We start from the raw sequence: 23,219 nt of genomic DNA, 5'->3' as shown, positions 1-23,219 counted from the left end.
ACCGCCAAACGCCCCTGACATGACTCATGTAACGACTACGTACTTACGTCAGTAAGTAGTAACTGGGACCAACGGCTTAACGTGCCTTCCGAAGCACAGATCGTCTTACTTTCGGACAATCAGGTGATGAACCTGTAATGTCCTAACCAAACTAAGGATCACAAGGTGATTTTTGTAATTTGTCCCCACTGGGATTCGAGCCCGGGACCTCCGGATCGTGAGCACATCGCTCAACCACTGAACCACATAGGTCGTCGCTGCAAAGAAGCTGCAAGCTGCATTATATCTGTCATTTTCTTATCCACCGAAAAGGAAAGGGACGGGTAATTGACAAGCATAAAATTTATGGAACACACGTCAATTTTAAGCAGAAATCTAAAACAACCGCCTAAAATTTTACATCCACCAATAACCCGGCAGAGTTATATAGACATCACGTCAAACGGATTGCTCACTACTCATTATTCCTAAAATTAAGAGCTGTCAATCATCCGTCCTTTTCCTTTTCGGATAAGAAAATGACGGGTATAACTTAAAATAAAATTAGGAGGTATGTGCAGGAATCGGGCCAAATATTATAATAAAGTCCCGTCTGAAATAGTCGTGAAGCCATGTGCTACTTGCATTGCAAATAAACCTTTATTTATTCAAAATCAAAGTTCATTATCGACACTGCTGCCGTGATAGGCGGTGGTGTCCATTAAAAATAAATTCAAAATTACAAAAAATAAATTAAATTAATAAAAAAATTAAAATTCTTGAAAGTGATAAAAAATAAGTTGAAAATGGTAGCGGATTTGGATAAAATTGCGGCGAACCGTTCGTTTTGGGCGGGACAGGGTGAGTTAAAATAAATTCTTTTTTTTAAGTTTATTTTACACCTACGTTGGACTGGAAGCTGCTTTTTTCCGAAGATATTGTTAAAACCGGCTAAGGACCACCAGCCACATTGAAGCAATTTGATTAAAAAAGCAATATTGCAATTTGAGATTATTTGTTTAGGTACATTAACACTGACCTTTATATGTGCGCAAATGTCAAATAGAAATATTGCTTTTTAGATTAAGTGCTTCAATGTGGTCTTTTAGACTTCCTGCTGGAGCATTATAATAGATCTAATCATCTGTCATCATGTGGTTCATAATAATATTCATAATCCATCCTAGGGCTTCCTATCATTGATATACTACTCATCATCACTTATTTAAGAGCCACGCTCTTGTCGGTGTAGCATTCTCCATGCTACTTTTTAGGGAAAAGTAAGGCAGTGATTTCCGTCTTGCCTTCCGCCCCACAGTACTCTGTCTGACGCAAGTGGGATGGCACCCAGAGTAGTTTATTTCAAAGCCGTATTAGGACTCCTGTCCTCCGCTTCTGAAATACTACTACCTATCAATAAAATGTATTATTGTTTTTTAAGAAATCAGAATCATTTATTCAACGTAATTATCATGAATAAACTTGTTGAAGGTCAATGTAACATTTTTGAATTAACGTCATAAGTACGATTAACATAAATTACAATTATACACCCAATTGAGGTAGCCAGAGCCATATACATCGCAAGATGAAGGAAGTACTCACGATTCACCGAGCTTTTTTAGACCAATATACGAGTAGATGATGAGCTGTGTCGCCGCCTGTTAATGGTCGCGCCAACTGAACTGTTTATTTTATGAAATTGCAAATAATGCTTGTGCGATAAAGGTATTAAATAAAACATAACTGTGGCTTGTCTCTGCTTGCGTAGTTTTGCTCGGCCGTTTGCCTGTTTGAATACAAACATAGGTAACTACTAAGTTACCTATGTTTACAATTACAAGGCGTTTTATATTAGACTTTGTTCCCAAGAAACAATTGTAATAGTTAATAGCCCCGTAAGGCCCCCACCGTAAATTGTGGATACCCCCTGCCCCCATATATATATATACGGTCACGAGCATTAAAATGTATACACTTTGGTACCATGTCACATTAACTTTATTGACAAATTGAACTGTAAGTCTCACTAAATGTCAAATATGTTAGTGCGACAGAGTCCTAAAGTGGGTACATTATATTGCTCATGACTGTACATACATATTGGTCAAAATAAAGAGGAGCAATATAGGCAGCAAAACATAATTCTATACATAATCTGATACAAGTATCAAGTAATAATAATTTTTATGTACTTATATGTGCTTCTGCCATTACTTACATTATATTTTTGAATAATATGTGTAAGGTCGATTCCAATCGAGTAAAATCTCACGAGTAAAATGTTTACGTGAGATTGCAACACTGGCCGGAATTAGAAATACGGTTAAAAAGTAAAATGTTGGTAGACGGGGAATTGTTTTTGGGTTTGTCATGGATGTTTATAAAATTGGATAAGAAGCCTAAGAGTATTATGTTTAAAGAAGAGGAATGAATAAATATATGTTGATAAATATAGAAGGTGAGTTTTATTATATTTCAGAAGTGGGATAGGTAAGCTCACTAGCTATTAAAACCGCTTGATATACATTTTACTGGTGGAATTCTAACGAGTGCATGAACTGTTACAACGATTACTTATTGTTTTGTTTATAAATAAGAGAAAAGGCGCTACAAGAGCACATTTTTAAAGATATATGATATATAGTTTTAAGACGTGATACATACCTTTGTATTTCGAGTACCAGATCATGCCACACGATGTTGAGATGTTTGGGCCACGACGTTTGGTTACGCCAGAAAAAAGTGATCAGCGACGCAGCCATGACCTGGACCGGCGAAGCCGTAGTATTACCAGGCGGGAAGGCAAAGAAATTCGCAGTCGAAGCCGCTCGCGAGGTTCTATTCGTGAGCAAACTCATAGTTTACTGTTTCGTGATCGCGAAAGGGAGCTCGAACGTGTACGGGATAGGCTTCGAGTTTTAGAAGGACATTTTCGAACAGAACGCAGCGCACTGAGAACCAGTAGCTATCGCACTGTTGACGAGGTTCGGCAGAGTCGCAGTTCAAGTCGTCGCGAAAATAGAGGAATAATACGTAGTAGGAGCCGACTACGTAGTACTGATCGTGAACGTGCTCCTGAATTAGTTCTTTTGGACCAAGAATGGAAGCTTCATCGCGAGAAGGAAAGGGTGCGGATTCGTGAAGACGAGCTACGGAGGGAGTGCAGCCGATTGAGGACGAGCGACTTGTATTCTCCGCGGCAGCAGTCGTCACGGGAGGAAGGTGTGCATCAGCAAGGTGACAGGAGCAGTAGCAATGGACGCAACTACACATCTCGTAGGCGTAAAGACGAAATATTAACCAAGGATCTCAAGACAACGACCCCACTGGATAACAATAGGTCAGAAAGTCCAATGTTTACTTCTAGTGATGTAGCAAAACTTATTAACTCACTCAATTATATAAAACCTCAGCCGTCAACATCAGGCACTCTCGTTCACTCTACTCAAAATATAAATAATAAGAATATTTTGCCCGAGTTCGATCCCTCGACAAGAAATCAGAAGATAGATATATGGTTGAAGAAGGTGAATGAGTGTGCCACCGTTTACGGTTGGGACGATAAAACAACTGTATATTTTGCGACGCAAAAACTACAGGGGTTGGCCAAAACTTGGTTTGAGAATTTGAATACTATATTATTTACTTGGCCGGAATGGCAAGATAAATTGTTAAGCGCATTCCCTTATGAGCAAAATTATGGTCAATCCCTGGAGGAAATGCTGAATAGGAAAAGTAGGTACAACGAACCTCTCGAAAGATATTATTATGAGAAGTTGGCCCTGTTAAACCAATGTGACATTGACGGAAAACGTGCGGTCGATTGCATAATTCATGGACTAAGTGATAAAACTATGAGATCAAGCGCAAATGCGTTACGGTGTACACATCCGGACCAATTACTACAATTTCTAATGAGCGTTAAGGAGGCCTGCTGATGTCATGTTTGGGTTCACAGGTAGGATATTTTAATAATAGGGAACTTGCGAGAATGGATGGGTTCGCAAGTAATAATTCTAGTTGTAAGAATGGATTGGTTTATAACTAGAATCTATTGTACAATGGTCTATGAGAATGGATGGGTTCATAGCCATTAAAAAGGAGGATTTATTTTATTTTAAGGATATTTTAATAATAGGGAACTTGCGAGAATGGATGGGTTCGCAAGTAACAATTCTAGTTGTAAGAATGGATTGGTTTATAACTAGAATATGTTGTACAATGGGCTATGAGAATTGATGGGTTCATAGCCATTAAAAAGGAGGATTTATTTTATTTTAGAGGATTGTTATATTTAATAAGTATTTAATGTTGAGCATGTTTTCTTTTTCAATTTTATTGTAACTATTTAGTTGAATTTATCCACCGACCGAGTGTAAGGTCATTTAAATTTAGATATAGTGCATGAGGACATGCACTGTGTCAGGATGGACGAGTGTAAGGTCGATTCCAATCGAGTAAAATCTCACGAGTAAAATGTTTACGTGAGATTGCAACACTGGCCGGAATTAGAAATACGGTTAAAAAGTAAAATGTTGGTAGACGGGGAATTGTTTTTGGGTTTGTCATGGATGTTTATAAAATTGGATAAGAAGCCTAAGAGTATTATGTTTAAAGAAGAGGAATGAATAAATATATGTTGATAAATATAGAAGGTGAGTTTTATTATATTTCAGAAGTGGGATAGGTAAGCTCACTAGCTATTAAAACCGCTTGATATACATTTTACTGGTGGAATTCTAACGAGTGCATGAACTGTTACAACGATTACTTATTGTTTTGTTTATAAATAAGAGAAAAGGCGCTACAAGAGCACATTTTTAAAGATATATGATATATAGTTTTAAGACGTGATACATACCTTTGTATTTCGAGTACCAGATCATGCCACACGATGTTGAGATGTTTGGGCCACGACGTTTGGTTACGCCAGAAAAAAGTGATCAGCGACGCAGCCATGACCTGGACCGGCGAAGCCGTAGTATTACCAGGCGGGAAGGCAAAGAAATTCGCAGTCGAAGCCGCTCGCGAGGTTCTATTCGTGAGCAAACTCATAGTTTACTGTTTCGTGATCGCGAAAGGGAGCTCGAACGTGTACGGGATAGGCTTCGAGTTTTAGAAGGACATTTTCGAACAGAACGCAGCGCACTGAGAACCAGTAGCTATCGCACTGTTGACGAGGTTCGGCAGAGTCGCAGTTCAAGTCGTCGCGAAAATAGAGGAATAATACGTAGTAGGAGCCGACTACGTAGTACTGATCGTGAACGTGCTCCTGAATTAGTTCTTTTGGACCAAGAATGGAAGCTTCATCGCGAGAAGGAAAGGGTGCGGATTCGTGAAGACGAGCTACGGAGGGAGTGCAGCCGATTGAGGACGAGCGACTTGTATTCTCCGCGGCAGCAGTCGTCACGGGAGGAAGGTGTGCATCAGCAAGGTGACAGGAGCAGTAGCAATGGACGCAACTACACATCTCGTAGGCGTAAAGACGAAATATTAACCAAGGATCTCAAGACAACGACCCCACTGGATAACAATAGGTCAGAAAGTCCAATGTTTACTTCTAGTGATGTAGCAAAACTTATTAACTCACTCAATTATATAAAACCTCAGCCGTCAACATCAGGCACTCTCGTTCACTCTACTCAAAATATAAATAATAAGAATATTTTGCCCGAGTTCGATCCCTCGACAAGAAATCAGAAGATAGATATATGGTTGAAGAAGGTGAATGAGTGTGCCACCGTTTACGGTTGGGACGATAAAACAACTGTATATTTTGCGACGCAAAAACTACAGGGGTTGGCCAAAACTTGGTTTGAGAATTTGAATACTATATTATTTACTTGGCCGGAATGGCAAGATAAATTGTTAAGCGCATTCCCTTATGAGCAAAATTATGGTCAATCCCTGGAGGAAATGCTGAATAGGAAAAGTAGGTACAACGAACCTCTCGAAAGATATTATTATGAGAAGTTGGCCCTGTTAAACCAATGTGACATTGACGGAAAACGTGCGGTCGATTGCATAATTCATGGACTAAGTGATAAAACTATGAGATCAAGCGCAAATGCGTTACGGTGTACACATCCGGACCAATTACTACAATTTCTAATGAGCGTTAAGGAGGCCTGCTGATGTCATGTTTGGGTTCACAGGTAGGATATTTTAATAATAGGGAACTTGCGAGAATGGATGGGTTCGCAAGTAATAATTCTAGTTGTAAGAATGGATTGGTTTATAACTAGAATCTATTGTACAATGGTCTATGAGAATGGATGGGTTCATAGCCATTAAAAAGGAGGATTTATTTTATTTTAAGGATATTTTAATAATAGGGAACTTGCGAGAATGGATGGGTTCGCAAGTAACAATTCTAGTTGTAAGAATGGATTGGTTTATAACTAGAATATGTTGTACAATGGGCTATGAGAATTGATGGGTTCATAGCCATTAAAAAGGAGGATTTATTTTATTTTAGAGGATTGTTATATTTAATAAGTATTTAATGTTGAGCATGTTTTCTTTTTCAATTTTATTGTAACTATTTAGTTGAATTTATCCACCGACCGAGTGTAAGGTCATTTAAATTTAGATATAGTGCATGAGGACATGCACTGTGTCAGGATGGACGAGTGTAAGGTCGATTCCAATCGAGTAAAATCTCACGAGTAAAATGTTTACGTGAGATTGCAACACTGGCCGGAATTAGAAATACGGTTAAAAAGTAAAATGTTGGTAGACGGGGAATTGTTTTTGGGTTTGTCATGGATGTTTATAAAATTGGATAAGAAGCCTAAGAGTATTATGTTTAAAGAAGAGGAATGAATAAATATATGTTGATAAATATAGAAGGTGAGTTTTATTATATATGTAACCGAGTAATGAGAAATTAGGTAATTATCACGTTTAATCTGGACAAAGCCATATTATGTATTTTTCGTGAAACGTTGCCTGGGAAGTGGAGTCATTGACACTTAAAATAACAATAACCTCTACTGATCTCTACCATTTACAAACATGCGTCATCGTGGGCTTTGATATTTACAAAAAACATTACAAAATGTCAACCTAAGATAATCGTTGCTTAATATTTGGATCAGACACGTACAGAATTATGTTGCTACTATGGAATGCAATCCCGACTTGAGATCGCGAATTCGAGATCCCGCGGGATTGGAAATATCAATCCCGCGATATCCCGTACAATTCGGGATCTCGTCTAGTTCATAAATAATGTAAAGTGAGGATGGCTGAAAACGATGAAAACTGCTTGTTTGTGATAATGAAGTTAATTAAAACAAAATATTTTTGAAAGAAAACTAATTTCTTTATTCTTCAATATTATTACTAGCGTAGCGTAGCGGTCTGCGATTGTTGAAGTTAAGCAACTTTCGCAAAGGCCGGTCATAGGATGGGTGACCACAAAAAATAGTTTTCATCTTGAGCTCCTCCATGCTTCGGAAGGCACGTTAAGCCGTTGGTCCCGGCTGCGTTAGCGGTCGTTAATAACCATCAATCCGCACTGGGCCCGCGTGATGGTTTAAGGCCCGATCTCCCTATCCATCCATAGGGAAGGCCCGTGCCCCAGCAGTGGGGACGTTAATGGGCTAATGATGATGATGATGAATAATGGGCGGAAGATGTGTTGTACCTGGGTGATATTCATAACAAATAATAATAAGGATGATCATTCACACCCAAAAACAAAAATATTAGATGCATATGACAGTTATCCATGAAATTAGAAGGTTAAGGGAAGAACAAAACTGTACAGCGCAATTTACTGTTTTTTTGGAGAAAGTAGCTCGGAAAGTCCTATATTGAAATAAGGAATTCGTTATTTTGTAAAGTCACTGTTTGTTTGAAAAAATACTTAATCTGATTATACATTATAATGGCGACTCGAACGAATAAATCCAATTCTATTGTAACCAAATGAGCCGGCATTTAACGGTTTTGAAGAAGTCATGTTTACATAATACGCAGTCATATTATTGTAAAAAAGTAACTCTGTCTGCCCGTTACCTTGTATGTAGTCAAAGAAATATCCTAACATTGCTTAAAAAAATAACTGTCACCAAAAACTCACTGCAACTCACGCTGATCACCTAATTGTCCGAATTTTTTATCCCGAAAGTAATCCCCTAAAGGGATAAAAAAAGCCGCGCGCGATAACCGAAGTACATGCGGACGAAATCGCGGGCGTAAAGTTAGTATCACACATACTACACATACTACATGCATAAATACACTTCTATTTCTCCTAACCAAACTAGGGATCACAAAGTGATTTTTGGGATATGTATTCACCGGGATTCGAACCTGGAACCTGGGACCCGTCCGATCATGACCTATGCAGGGGTACTTTTCGTTCACGCGAGTCCCTCTCAAATTTACCGTCTACAGGTAATACTAAATCGTTTCATGCGGAAAGCCACGGGAGCTCCGTGGTTCCTTCGCAATGAAAATCTGCACATTAACCTAGGTCTGCCAAACATTGCCCAATGGCTCAATTTAGCTTTAAAACGTTTTTTAGATTCTGCTCCGCACCACCCAAATCGCCTGGTAGTTGCGGCTTCCGAATACATCCCGCTTAGGGACAGTACTGTAAAGTATCGGCGTCCGAAGGACGTAATATACGATCCCGACGACCTGATTACTCTAGCCATAGAGGCAGCCAATCAGCTCGCGACACCAAACACTTCAGGACCGCGATACCGACCCCGCCGGCGTGGTCGACGACTTCCCTCAATCAGCGCTTATCGCTATCGACCCACTAGGGTCGATTAAATTTTTCAAATATTTTTCCTCTCAGACGACGCCCTGAGCCGAGGTTCGCACCCAACTGGGCACCCTCAGGCCTGTTGTCTTAAACGTTGTACCGGGTGAAAGCGTTCAGAACTCCCCATTTGTCCGGCCAGGTAGTTAATGCCACCTGCGGCAAATCTACAATATGTCACGACAAAAAAAATAGGAACCCGGGACCTCCGGAATGCTTAACCACTGGCCCACGGAGACCGTTCATTTAACAGTTGTCAATCGAAATCATCCGAGCCTTTCCTTTTCAGCAGAAGAAAATGACGGGTATAACTTAAAATGAGGAGGTGTCTTGCAGGAATCGGGGCTTATGTTCATTTTATTCTGTTTATTTTTTCAGTGGATTACGTGGATGAATGGACGTTGATGCCAACACCGTATCCAATCGTCACCATCCTGGTAGCATATCTACTGTTCGTGTTGAAGCTGGGTCCTCAGTTCATGAAGAACCGGGAACCGTTCAAACTGAACAACATTCTCCTTTTCTATAACGCTTTCCAAGTCGCTTTCTCCTGCTATCTCTGCAGCATTGTAAGTAAATGACACACACCGGACACTTCATACAAAAATCTCGTTTTACACAGACACTACACTTTGACGATATCGTACACGCGCGCGCATCTGTGTGTGTAACGTCTGACGCCCATACAATTGAAGACTAAAGTAAGACCGAGGGGAAGTGAGAGAAACCTAGCTCGAGCGAAACGTTGCCGTTCTAAATATTACTAAAGAAATAAATATACTGACGGACGCAAGTCAATATATTTATGAAAACATTATGTATGTACGTAAAAATGTATCTCTCCTTCCGAGAAACTGTGAAAGGCATACTTACAATACAAGGAATAAAAATAAAATTGTTGTTCAAAATTCTAGATTAAGTAAATTAAATTCATCTTTTTTGGGGTTATGTATACGTTTTTACAATAAAATACCAGATAATATTTTAAATTTGTCAGAGAATAAATTTAAAGCTCACGTGAAGCTTACTTTATGTAAAAAGCTTATTGTAAGATTAATGATTACTTACCTAAATGATAAAAATGTCTGGTATTGAATGTGTCCCTCTAGTTATTAAATAACTTGTAATGTACCCTCATTTATTTAAAAGATGTGTTGCTGTTGCAGTTTCTTGTCATTTCTTCTCAGCCATAACACCTTCCGAAATGTCGTAAATTCAAAAATGACCTTCGACAAGTTTATCCATGATAATTACGTTGAATAAATGATTCTGATTTCTGATTTCTGACTTATTCTATGATATACGATCTATCTGGGTATACGATCCTGACGACCCGATTAGTCCAGCCATAAAAGCGGCCAATCCGCTCGCGACAACAAACACTTCAGGACCTTGATACCGACCGGCCTGCGTGGTCGACCATTTGCCCCATTCAGCGTTTATCGCTATCAATATATCAGTGGTTCGCCCGTTACGTTCCCGTACGTAAAAAAGCGCAATTCTTGTATAAAAAGAGTTTTAATACTTACTTAAAATTTCGGCAGAACATTATACAGGGTGTTAGAGACATCGAGTTGATATCAAGTAGAATTTTCCGTTGCAAAATTCATGTTTTTTTAGTTATAAAAATAAGCCTTGTTAGAAACAAAATAATTAAAATTAAAAATGAATAAAATTTTCTTTTATTATTTCATAACTTATTTTTCAGGGTATCTCGGCCATCCTCGAGAAAGGATTGGTAGAGTCGTCGTGTTTCATGAATGAACCCGAAACAAGGAATAGGGTAAGTTAAAAATATATGTAATAACACTTTCGTTGATTCCCATCGCGCGAACTAGATGAGAAACGGGACAAACTAAAGAATAAACCGCCTTGCAATATATTTTATAGCTATGTCAACGGTTCCGCGTGTGCGCATTGCTCGCGGACATTTACCGCCAAAATAGGGTAAGTATATTAGTGACGTCAGAGTTCACCATCGAAGCTCAACTACGTAATGTAGCAGCAGTCATTACGTCACACGTCACATTAGTATTTTTTTGTTTTCCCCGAAGGGTAAGGCAAAGAGAACTATGCCCATACAGCCAAGTCTTACGTGTTTTTTCTTGATAATTAATGAAATGATGAAAGGTGATGACGATGAATGATGAAACCTAAGCCCCCACTCTCGGAGCAGACTCTTATTCCGAACCCAAACGAATTACATAATGTACAATACACCTCTGCCTGAGGTAGGCACAATGGCGTGATGCAATATTGTTACAATATGACATTTCTTTTTCCAGATCGTAACAGGTCACTACTGGTACTTCGTTGCCAAACTGACTGAACTCTTGGACACTGTTTTCTTCGTGCTGAGGAAGAAGTGGAACCAACTATCCTTCCTCCACGTCTACCATCACACCATAATGTACTTTGCGGCGTGGACAGCATTAAAATACGAGCCTACGTTTAGTCTTGTGTTTCTCGGAACGTTGAATTCGTTTGTACACATCATCATGTATGGTTACTACGGACTTGCCGCGTTTCCTGGCTTGGAGAAGTATTTGTGGTGGAAGAAATACATTACTAAGATGCAGTTGGTAAGTTCTAGTTTCATAGTCTAAAATCAGTCAAAAACTGAAGTCGTTTTGTTTTTTGAATTGTAATCTTATTTTTTTTTCTTTACCTCTTTTTAGTTGCTATATGATTTTGCATGCTGTCAACGCACCCTGTTTGGGATGTTGACTGACCATTTTTGTTTGTAACTGTATATTTTGTCATGTATTGTCAATGTCCTGTTGTGTGTTGCAATAAATAAATAAATACAAACATGTCATCATTCCTGCAGTGATGGCCCTAGGGCGGTGCAAGCGGTGCGATCGCGTCGGGCGCCGTTTTTTTTTTTTTGAAGGAGGGGCAACAAAATCAGCCGACCCTGACAGGCAGCCCCAGATCTACAGGGGAACTGGATTGGGACTCTTAGCGGCCACATAAAACTTATACATTTAGGCCAGGCGCGCACTACGAGTTTTTCGCCGCGCGGCAGAAAAGAGCAGCGGCATAATGTCGCACTGTAATTCTGCGCCGCTGCGGTGGCTCTGCCGTCAAGTGCGCGCAATACAATTTAAAACTGTTTGGTACAGAATTACAGTGCGACATTATGCCGCTGTTTTTTTCTGCCGCGCGGCGAAAATCTCGTAGTGCGCGCCTGGCCTTAATGGGTAGCCGTAAATTATTTAATTAGGTATACCTATTTCGGTGGCCGTAAAATAATCGAACAAAAATGTATTTTGAGGGGCGCCCCTGTGAGGTCTTGCACTGCTTTAATTTGCTAGGGCTGCCACTATTCTCCTGCTCTTATCCCACTATAGATGGAATCGGCACAATATGTATTACTCCTCCATTCATTTGTGTCAGTCATCACAAATGAACGGCCTCCGTGGTTAGTAGTTTGAGCGTTAGGCTCACGATCCGGAGGTCCCGGGTTCAAATCCCGGTTGGGACATATCACAAAAATCACTTTGTGATCCCGTTTGGTTAGGATTTTACAGGCTGATTACCTGATTATCCGAAAGTAAGATGATCCGTGCGGTCGGCACGTTAAGCCGTTGGTCCCCGTTACTACTTAGTGATGTATGTAAGTAGTCGTTACATGAGCCATGTTAGGGGCATTTGGCGGCTCAATAATAACTCTGAGACCAGGGGTGATGGGGTTGGTAATCCGCGTCACAACCCACACGATAGAAGAAGATCCGTCACTGTCCGTGTCCGTCACATGCTCGTTTTTTTCGTTGGACTTATTGTAGATTTGCCGCAGATGGCATTAACTACTTGGCCGGAACACATGTTCAGTCATGAGCAATATGATGTACCCACTTTAGGACTCTGTCGCACTAACATATTTGACATTTAGTGAGACTTACAGTTCAATTTGTCAAAAAAGTTAATGTGACATGGTACCAAAGTGTACACATATTAATGCTCGTGACCGTTCGTCGGAAAACTTTGAGGGATGATTCAGACCGTGATTCTGAGTTGATATCAAGTAGAATTTTCCGTCAAAAACAAAATCAAAAGATGTTACAAAAATTGGGCTTACCTTGGGGTTTTAATTTCCCTTGTTCCAGATCCAATTCGCAGTCATCATGGTGCAGATCACGTGGAACTCCATAGTATCAGAGTGCCCGCTCTCCTATTTCCTGCTCACCCTGTGTTGGGCCCACGGATTCCTCTTCATCTACCTCTTCACAGACTTCTACGTCAAGAGTTATTTGCAGAAGAGAAGAGAAAGTAACGCCAAGATGAATTTACAGAACCATAAAGTAGAAGAGTTGAAGTCTAAACATGTTAGTGAAATAGATGAGGCAAACGGTAAAAAATCAGTTGATAAAGGTCGGTAGCAAGAGTTAATATTATCAACAACAATCATATTTAAAATTGACAAATGTTTATAATGTGACTAATTATTAGGTACTTACTTAATTCCTTGATGCTTAATACTGACATTATTTGTAATATTGTACGTCCGACATGGACATGCTGTTGAGACAATTTTATAATGTTTGACACCTGCGTGTATGTACCTACACAGCTTCTCAATAAATGTTCTTGTTTCTTGTTATGTGCATGTGTTAGTTCACTAGAATGTCATGCTTGTTATAATATTACTTATAATTTATTATAAATTTTGTTACTACATTAAACCGATTTTTATTAATTATGGAATGCTTCCCACTTTGAAAGAGGTATTAACATCTATCTCTCCCCTAATATTTCGTCAATCACGAGTTTTTATTCAAACAAAAATCGCCATTATTATTACTGTTATGTTTAAGTCCCATGTAATAAATAGCCTATTGTGTAACCGGACACAAAGGGAATGGACTTTGCCGTCTTCTGTATTTCCGAATGCATACCTATAACCCGGGTGCTTTCAAGGCCAGAGTGAACAGGCACCTTCTGGGTGAGCTCCATCTTAGGCCTCGTCAATGCTTTCGGACAAGTCTGGGGCCAAGAGCAAACCCATCAAAGGTAAAAAAACCCTGGAAATCATGCTATATCAGTGCGTATGCGTTCTACGTGCGTAGGAAGGTACCTATATCAAAAATAGGTAGGTACAGTAAGCTATAGTTTCTGTACTATGTGTCATCGAAATCACTTTATGCTGAATCGCTGAATGTAGAAGTGTGGCTGCCAATAAAATTGTCTTCTTACTTAATGGCTCTTTTTAATAATTATTATTATGATACGGCTCACAGGCACAGGTTTCCCCTGGAGCATGCTCCACCACGCTGCGCCACTTACAGCTCTTAATAACAAAATTGAAAACGTCAAAAGCAGTCAACATTTCGAATCGCCTCTTCAATGTCGCATATAACGAAACAACTCAACGAATTGGAACCTATCATTCCTCGTTCGATAGTTAATCCAATTCGATCAGCAGCATTCGATAGTCCATTGTGTCCGACTGCCTTTCATTGCGACGCCATTAAAATGAGATATTCATAAATTACAGGTCATTTTATTTCGGACTATAATAGGAGGCATAGGGCGGGTGCCATCCGGCGGGTGACACCCGGGGGGAGACACCCGGGAGGTGGCACCCGGGAGGAACCTAACCCATAAAAGAAGCTCACAACTAACTATATCCCTTTTCTGTATATACGTTGGTAATTGGGGTAGTCAGAGGTACATCTATCGTGTTCGTCACTCGCATTTTGTCGGAGTATTTTAAGTTGAAATGGTGCTCAATAATTGCTCCCCATTTAGTGCCGCCTAGTGCCTATCGTTAGACAATTACTTCCGTATTTTAGCAATAAAATAACATTGAAAGGTGACCGGCGGTGTAATTTAATATTGATACTGACTGATTCCTGTACAGTCATGAGCAATATAATGTACCCACTTTAGGACTCTGTCGCACTAACATATTTGACATTTAGTGAGACTTACAGTTCAATTTGTCAAAAAAATTAATGTGACATGGTACCAAAGTGTATACATATTAATGCTCGTGACTGTACACACCATCTAAGTAATTTTAAGTTATACCTGTCATTATCTTATCCGCTGACAAAGAAAGGGACGGGTAATCGACAGGCATAAAATTTATGGAACACACGCCAATTTTAGGCAGGAATTTTAAAAACCCTCCCAAATTCATATTGGCCAATAACCCGACAGAATTATGTTGTCAGCACACGCTCCTAGTTTATTCGCTCGGGTTATTCATTCAATTTAAAATTAAAAGTCAATCATCCGTCCCTTTCCCTTTCGGCGGATAAGAAAGTGACGGGTATAACTTAAAATAAATTTAGGAGGTGTCTGCAGGAATCAGGGCCATTGTCTCCCGCCCTAGATACTGCCCTGTGCCGCTCACGAGTAAGTTTTAAGTGCCATTATCGCTTGAAAACAGAGCATCGTTTTAATTGTCCCGTTGAGATGATAATCCAATTATTACAAATGCATGAATGCTTTCATAGCTCGATTATTGTCGTTGTTTTTCCCGATACATTTTACGCGAACCAAAATAATTAAACCACTACTTAGTTCTGCAAACAGAAAATCTGACAGACACATCATCATCACCAGCCCATTAACGTCCCCACTGCTGGGGCACGGGCCTTCCCTATGGATGGATAGGGAGATCGGGCCTTAAACCATCACGCGGGCCCAGTGCGGATTGATGGTTATTAACGACTGCTAATGCAGCCGGGACCAACGGCTTAACGTGCCTTCCGAAGCACGGAGGAGGTCGAGATGAAAACTTTTTTTTGTGGGCACCCATCCTATGACCGGCCTTTGCGAAAGTTGCTTAACTTCAACAATCGCAGACCGAGCGCGTTTACCGCTGCGCCACCGAGCTCCTCAACTATATATACTACTGGATACCCTAGTCAAATGAGTTACTTTTTACGTCAAAACTCAATAATTGGGTAGTTTCCTATATTACGAAATGCTGATTATTAAATAAAGACAGATGTAAAGGTGACAAAAACGTTTTATTTTTCCTATTTATAAACTTTTTTAAGAATTTTAATAAAGAAAAATGTAATGATAAGTGCGACAATTTGTCACTTTTTCTATGATGTCACAGGTTGCTTTTTCATACAAATTCCATAGTAATTTCGTGTTTTGACGTTTAGTAAAAAGTAACTGATTTGACTAGTCGGAAACTACCTTTTTTGTTCAAAATACAGGAAAAACAACATCTCAATCACAGCTATGCTGTAGTCGTTTCCGTCGAGCGGAAACGTTAATTTTCTCCAACTTTAATTAGAGCCGCCGACCTCCGAATTAGTTTCGACTAATGACTAGAAACAGAGAGAGAAACTCGAAGCAATTTTGGGACCTTAAACGTTAAAATGTAAGGGTTCTGTGAGATGGTAAATAGTCACGCGGTCGATGGTAGATCTTCGAAAACCCGTGGCATAAAATAAGGAATAATACTACGTACCTGTGGAGAACCTCATTACCTTTATTATATATTTTTTTGACGGTACTTATTGTAGATTTGCCGCAGATGGCATTAACTACTTGGCCGGACAAATGGGGAGCGCTGAAGGCTCTTACCCGGTACAACGTTTAAGACAACAGGCCTAAGGGTACCCAGTTAAGCGCGATGCCTGCTCGCCGGCGTCTTTTTATATTGACATTACGAAATAAAGTATATCTTACGACACAAGTTTTAATGCCTTAATTTGAATGACAAGTAAATTGCTGGGTTGGAGCCGTGCTGGAGCAGTGCCGTTATAGCGTAATATGGCCTTAAAACGTACCTAAAAGGCTACCGGTGCATTGAAAGTATATTAATTGGTTCCCCCGGCTTTGTCTGTCACTTAACCCTGTTCAGATTTAATTTAGTTCGCTCGCAGTTCGATTGAAGCTGAATGCCGTAGTAGAGTGCTTTTGAATACCGTTAAATTGTTTAAGCGGACTGTTTCTGAGAGTTTTTATAGAGCAGTCTACTGGAGTGTGTAATTTAATATTGGTGCTGATCCCTGTACACACCAACTATTTAAGTTATACCTGTCATTTTCTTATCTGCTGACAAAGAAATTGATTTGAAGACAAACAATTTGAAATTTGCGCATAAAAAGTAAGTGCGCAATGCAAAACTCTCAAATAGTAATATTGCTTTCTTAGATGAATTGCTTCACTGTGGCCATTTTAACCCCCCAGGTGGCAAATTAAGAGCGAATAGTATTTTATCTCTCGTCGGATCCAACTCGGATGGGCAGCGTTCGGGAAGCTGCGGAATATCTTCTCGTCCAGAATACCTCAGTGTCTCAAGACGAAAGTCTTTGACCAATACGTGTTGCCAGTGATGACCTACGGCAGTGAGACGTGGCCGCTTACTATGGGTCTCGTGAGGAGGCTCGGTGTCGCTCAGCGGGCAATGGAGAGAGCTATGCTCGGTATTTCCCTGCTGGATCGAATCAGAAATGAGGAGATCCGCAGGAGAACTAAAGTCACCGACATAGCTCGGAGAATTGCAAAGCTGAAGTGGCAGTGGGCAGGACACATAGCGAGGAGAACAGATGGCCGATGGGGCGGAAAGGTTCTGGAGTCGCGACCACGTGTCGGACGACGCTCAGTGGGTAGGCCCGCTACAAGGTGGACCGACGATCTGGTGAAGGTCGCGGGAAGCCGCTGGATGCGGGCAGCGCAGGACCGATCGTCGTGGAGATCCTTGGGGGAGGCCTATGCCCAGCAGTGGGCGTCATACGGCTGATGATGAGTATTTTATCGGCAATCGCATTTAGGATTCTGTTGGAGCTGCTGCGCACTCGTTCTAACAGTGAAGCAATTCGAGCTAATTCAAGTAATAAAGTTCTTCTTTATTCTTTAGAACTGTGACGTTATAGACCTTTCAAACAAACAGGTATCCCTTAAATTTTCGTCTTCATCGACCCTTGATCTTTCTCCAAGACGTTTGAAGATGTTCCACAAACTGACAATAATGCTTTGAGCCTGTAAAGTCCTTGTAGAAACTTAACCTGAATTCAGCCATTGTTAGACCTCCGATGTAAGCTTTTGAGACTTTTAACGTAAACTTGAAACGAAAGAAGGGAACATTGAATGGAAAGAATTTGCCCGAGCGGTGATATATTTTCCGCCATGTTTTCGGGAACGTCAATGACGTAGGGTAGGTACCTAATGACAAGAATACCTACAGGGTGTTAGTGACATCGTAACGAAAACTTTGAGGGATGATGAGACCATGATTTTGAGTTGATATAAAGTGGAATTTTTCGTCGCAAAAGTATGGAACTGAAAATAATTAAAAAAAGATATATATATTGTATATAGTGTGTATATTTATAAACCAATATAGGAAGTATCTAATATTATGTTTATATTATATTTATGAAATATATATTATATAATATATAATTTATTTAAATGTGGTTTGTAGGTTTAGGTTAATATTTTGTTTTATATTAGTATAAGTAATTAAGTAATTTCTAAATAATTTGTACGCGTATGTATGTCTATCAATATAATATTATACGTTGAAAGTCTCTCTTGTCACGTAAGTCAGCTGGAAGAAATCTCTTTGTTTAGAGATAAGCTTGCCTGTACTACGAGGGGAGGTCAAAAAGTTCGCGGAATGAAGGGGAAGGGGGTCGAAATTAAACACGAAACTATTTTTCCTTTTCAATATATTCTCCCTTAACCTTAACACATTTTCCGGATCTATCAAATAATTTGTTTATTCCATCATAAAAAAAAGATTTCTCTTTGCTGTCAAAATAGGCCGAAATTGCAGACTTGACTTCTTCATCATCGCCAAATTTTCGTCCACGCAGTTCCTTTTTCATTTTTGGGAACAAATAATAATCGCTGGGGGCCAAGTCTGGACTGTCAGGCGGGTGGTTTAATTTTTCGAACCCGCATCGGTGAATGGCAGCCGTCGCAACATGGCACGTGTGGACGGGTGCGTTGTCGTGCAAAAGGAGCACACCTCTTGACAGCTTTCCTCTTCTTTTTTCCTTGATAGCCTCTTTCAATCTATCCAGTAAAGAAGCGTAGTAATGTCCCGTTATAGTCACACCACGATCTTTATAATCAATCAGCAAAATACCTTCTGTATCCCAAAAAATAGTGGCCATGATCTTTCCGGCCGATTGTGACACCTTAAACTTCTTTGGAGGAGGTGTGCCTTTTTTATGCCACTGCATCGACTCTTGCTTCGACTCAGGTTCATAGTGGTGAATCCAGGTTTCATCTCCAGTAACAATCCGGGCCATAACTTCTTCCTTATTCTCTCCACAGAGCTCTAAAAACTGGCGAGAACACTCGACACGCTCGCTTTTTTGAAGTGGCGTGAGCATTCTTGGAACCCATCTTGCGCTGACCTTAGTCATACCAAGATGTTGATGTAGGATATTTAAAATACTTGTTTCGGATACACCGACCATTGCTGCAAGCTGCTTCTTCTTCAAGCGGGTATCTTCTAATACAAGTTTCTCTACTTTTTCGATGATTTCCGGTGTGGTGGCCTCAATGGGCCGTCCGGAGCGGGGGTCATCTTCAATCGACTCTCTTCCTTGCTTGAAAAGACTATGCCACTTGTAAACCATGGTTTTACCAGGGGCAGAGTCCGCGTAAACTGCTAACAGCTCTTGAAAAATCGTCTGAGCGGATTTTCCTTGCTTGGTGAGGAACTTAATGACGGCGCGGTGTTCAATTTTCTCCATATTCGCTGAGTTCTTCCCGATTCACTTGTTTGCTGGTCGATAGTTCAAACGTTAATGACCCGATTTGCTTCAAACTTGGTACATATACTGTTAATGAGGTGTGCAACTAGCGGCTACCTGTACGAGCAAACCAACCCCCTCCAACCCCTCCATTCCGCGAACTTTTTGACCTCCCCTCGTACCTATCTGTTTTCTTTGTATGTTTCTTGTGTCTGTTTTATTGTGTACAAATAAATAAATAAACCATTTTCATGTTTTTTCCGACTGAACCACTCCCTCAGTATTACTTACGGTGTCACTAACACCCACACCTACTTGTATGGCTACCTGTTTGTACTTGTACGGAGTACCTATTATTCCATCGCAAAAGTATAGAATTGAAAATAATAAAAAAAAAACTAAATAAAAATGTATGTGACGTAAAAGTGAATTTTGCGACGGAAAGCTCTACTTGATATCAACTCTGAGTCATGGTCTGAATCATCCCTCAAAGTTTTCGTTACGATGTCACTAACACCCTGTATTGTTTTTGGGGAAAATAGCCAGGAAAATCCTCATTACTTAATATTGATATAAGTATATAAGTTAATGTTTCATAACCCAAATAAAGAGAAAAAAAATAAAATAGTGTAAGTTTATGCCTCGTCATTCGAAATATGGAGCGTTTAAAGCATGGCCGTTAAATGACTTTAAAAGGTTTGTTCCACGCTAATGGACGCCAGGCACCGTGCGGCGGTTTACATTATTTTATTAATCGCTAATGAAGTGGATACACCGATATCGTCCGACATTTTGCGACCTTTTCAGGTCTATGCAAAATTTTAGTTAACAGCGGTCAGGTCAAAGTCACTCAACATAAGCTCACGACCATGTCACTTGATTGTCCGAAAGTATGATAAGCAGTCACTCCCCATTTGTCCGGGCAAGTAGTTAACGCCATTAGCGGCAAATCTACAATAAGTCACGTCATAAAAAATGAGTGTGTGTAAAAAAAGCTCCTCTACCTCAACCTAACCCTTCCGGGATATAGGCGTGATGGAATTATCTGTGCAATAAATGAGAATTGGATAAAAAAAATTCAATATAAGTCGGCACACAGCCAATGACAATGAATTATTGACTTTAGATAATTAATTGTACTTCTTCTATCGTGTGTTCCTCCCTGGATAATACGGTATTTTAGGGTCCAGAGGTTGAGCGTTGGACTCACGACTCGGAGGCCCCGGGGTCAAACCCCGGTGGTGAAATATCACAAAAATCACTTTGTGATCCCTAGTTTGGTTAGGACATTACAGGCTGATTACCTGATTGTCCGAAAGTAAGATGATCCGTGCTTCGGAAGACACGTTAAGCCGTTGGTCCCGGTTACTATTTACTGATGTGAGTAATCGTTTCATGAGCCATGTCAGGGGCCTTTGGCGGCTCAATAATTACCTTGACACCAGGGTTGATGAGGCTGGTACTCCACCTCACAACCCACACGATAAGAAGAGGAGGGTATGTTACTGGGTCAAAGATGAATTACAAAATGCTAATCTAGAAATAGAAGGTGGTCTAAGATGATCATAAATTAAATCCATATGACCTTTCGACTTATTTTCGAATTTTATTTATGAATTGAGTAACTATGAGTACGACGTTTGACCGCTTTTATTGATGACGTCACAGGACAGTATTGCCATACAAAATCCAAAAAAGCTTTCATTTTGACGTTTCGTAAAAAGTATCTTATTTGACTAGGTTGTCCCGATGTTAGCCCTGATTCCTGCAGACACCTAATTTTATTTTAAGCTATACCTATCATTTTCTTATCCGCCGAAAAGGAAAGGGACGGATATTTGACCGCTGTTCATTTATAAAAGAATGAGTAAATGAATAAATTACCCGGGTGAATCAAGTAGGTATCTCGCTGGTGTGCAAACCGTCAGTTGTATGCGCTAAACTGAATTCTATTGGCTAATATAAAGTTTTAGATTTGTGCATAGAACTGACGTATGTTCCATAAATTTTATGCGTACCGATTACCCGTCCCTTTCTTTTTCGGCGGATAAGAACATGACAGGTATAACTTAAAATAAAATTTGATGGTGTGTACTGGAATTTGCACCATTGTAGATATAAATATACCTGTAAGCAGATACCTAAATTGTTCTTAAATTAAGATGGGAAGCCACTGTCATAGCCAACTACAACAATAAATCAATATTTAAATAACATTTATTTACAACTAGAACCTACACAAACATTAATACAAAATTCTATTTATTATCAAAAGCATTTCCCTTGGCTTTGAGTCTGTTTCTGATGATGGAGGCTCTTTTCTCTTGTTCTTCTTTTATGATACCCTGGTGTCTTGTCTTCGCAAACTCTAGTTCGGAACATAGTTCTACTATTCTAGATGCATAGCCTTGCTGCTTCAACATCCTCTGTTTTTGTTTATGCTGAAATGAAAATTGAAATATGTAATATTAGTAAAAGTGAAGAAAGTCACAGAGACTGTAACCTAGAACTTGACAGAGGGCAGCAGTTACTGTCAGTACTATACAGGGGGAGGACAAGAGTCCATGTACAGCTTTGAAGTAAGACTACTCTGGTTGCTATCCCACTCGCGTCAGACAGACTATGCTACACCAACAAGAGCATGGGTCTTAAATTAGTGATGATGAATATAGTAAGATTTCTTACCAACAACAGGCATTTAACCTAAATTAATTTCCACATCTCCTCTTATGTAGTCTATTTAATCCCACCAAAACAAAACAAAACAGGTATCACTGATGTAGAGAAAAAGTCCGCCAAACTGAAGTGGGACGGAGCCAGATATGTTTCCCAGATGCATCCGGACCAATGGGCAGGAGTTGTCACTCACTAGACACCCCAAGGCGGCTATAGAAGTTGAGGCAGTGTAGAAAAATCAAGGTAGATCATAGAGTGGACGACGACATATCAGAAGTTGCTGGTCCAACAAGGTGTTAACAACAGCTCAAGATACAGAAGAAATGGAGATTGAATCGAAGTAAAAATAACTATCAGTGTCAAGTTTTGAATGAAAATAAGATAAAAATAACTTTGGATCAAGCCCAAGATTGATCGATTAATAAGACCAAACTGTCTCTTAATTGTATTTAATGAAATCTTATATATATTACCAATAAGGGCGTAGGACGTCCATCCAAAAAAGTATAGTCTGGACCATCAGTAAGAATGCCCTCAGCGTTCCTGTTGATCGGCAGACCTTTGGAGACTCGCCATTCCTTCGTACTTACTGCAGGAGAACAGCTAAATGCCCGAGTAGCCACTGAAATTAAAACAAGTTGAATGGGATCCATGTTAACAAAAATAACGTACAGAATACCATTTTTTACGTTTGGTTCTACATACATTTTAGTTGAAAACTGCCAAAACTAGGTTTCAACATGTTGTTAAGACTACAGTGATGTATTTTCGTAAAAAACAATGAACTTCACAAAAGCAAAAGTATTGTTTTCAGATTAATTTGAGGTTATATTTTTCTAGGGCAGCCATAAAGTTAACAGAAGTGACGTTTTCTTTTTTCACAGCTTTGGAAACTAGTAGCTGACTGAAATATTTTCCAGTGTTGCCAATTGAATATAAATGATGACAACATTTCATGGGCAGGCATATTTTTTCTTGTAACAGAAAACAAACTTCTAAAGCTATGTGATTGGTGAAAAATCCACTGTCAATATTTATCACCAATCATAATATTCAGTATGCTGATAGTTCACCAATAGTATTGTACCACTAATGTT

The 23,219-nt window shown here is 39.7% G+C and overlaps 2 protein-coding genes across 2 annotated transcripts; one reads left to right on the top strand and one right to left on the bottom strand.

Annotated features, from left to right (window-relative positions):
• Positions 1-663: 663 nt before the first annotated feature.
• On the top strand, positions 664-13,961 carry LOC126372537 (elongation of very long chain fatty acids protein 4-like). Its single transcript, XM_050018354.1, has 5 exons — positions 664-840; positions 9,140-9,330; positions 10,470-10,544; positions 11,047-11,343; positions 12,871-13,961. The coding sequence occupies exons 1-5, from the start codon at positions 786-788 to the stop codon at positions 13,141-13,143; spliced, it is 891 nt and encodes a 296-aa protein (XP_049874311.1). The 5' UTR covers positions 664-785; the 3' UTR covers positions 13,144-13,961.
• Positions 13,962-21,645: 7,684 nt separating this feature from the next.
• Positions 21,646-23,010, bottom strand: LOC126372578 (39S ribosomal protein L52, mitochondrial). Its single transcript, XM_050018408.1, has 3 exons — positions 22,828-23,010; positions 22,596-22,744; positions 21,646-21,887 (listed from the first exon to the last, which is right to left on the bottom strand). The coding sequence occupies exons 1-3, from the start codon at positions 22,862-22,864 to the stop codon at positions 21,705-21,707; spliced, it is 369 nt and encodes a 122-aa protein (XP_049874365.1). The 5' UTR covers positions 22,865-23,010; the 3' UTR covers positions 21,646-21,704.
• Between the last annotated feature and the right edge of the window lie 209 nt (positions 23,011-23,219).

This window comes from Pectinophora gossypiella, chromosome 14 (assembly GCF_024362695.1).
Source record: "Pectinophora gossypiella chromosome 14, ilPecGoss1.1, whole genome shotgun sequence".
Taxonomy (NCBI): Eukaryota; Metazoa; Arthropoda; class Insecta; order Lepidoptera; family Gelechiidae; genus Pectinophora; species Pectinophora gossypiella.
The sequence above is the reverse complement of the archived record's forward strand: the minus strand, read 5'-3'. Positions and strand labels throughout refer to the sequence as shown.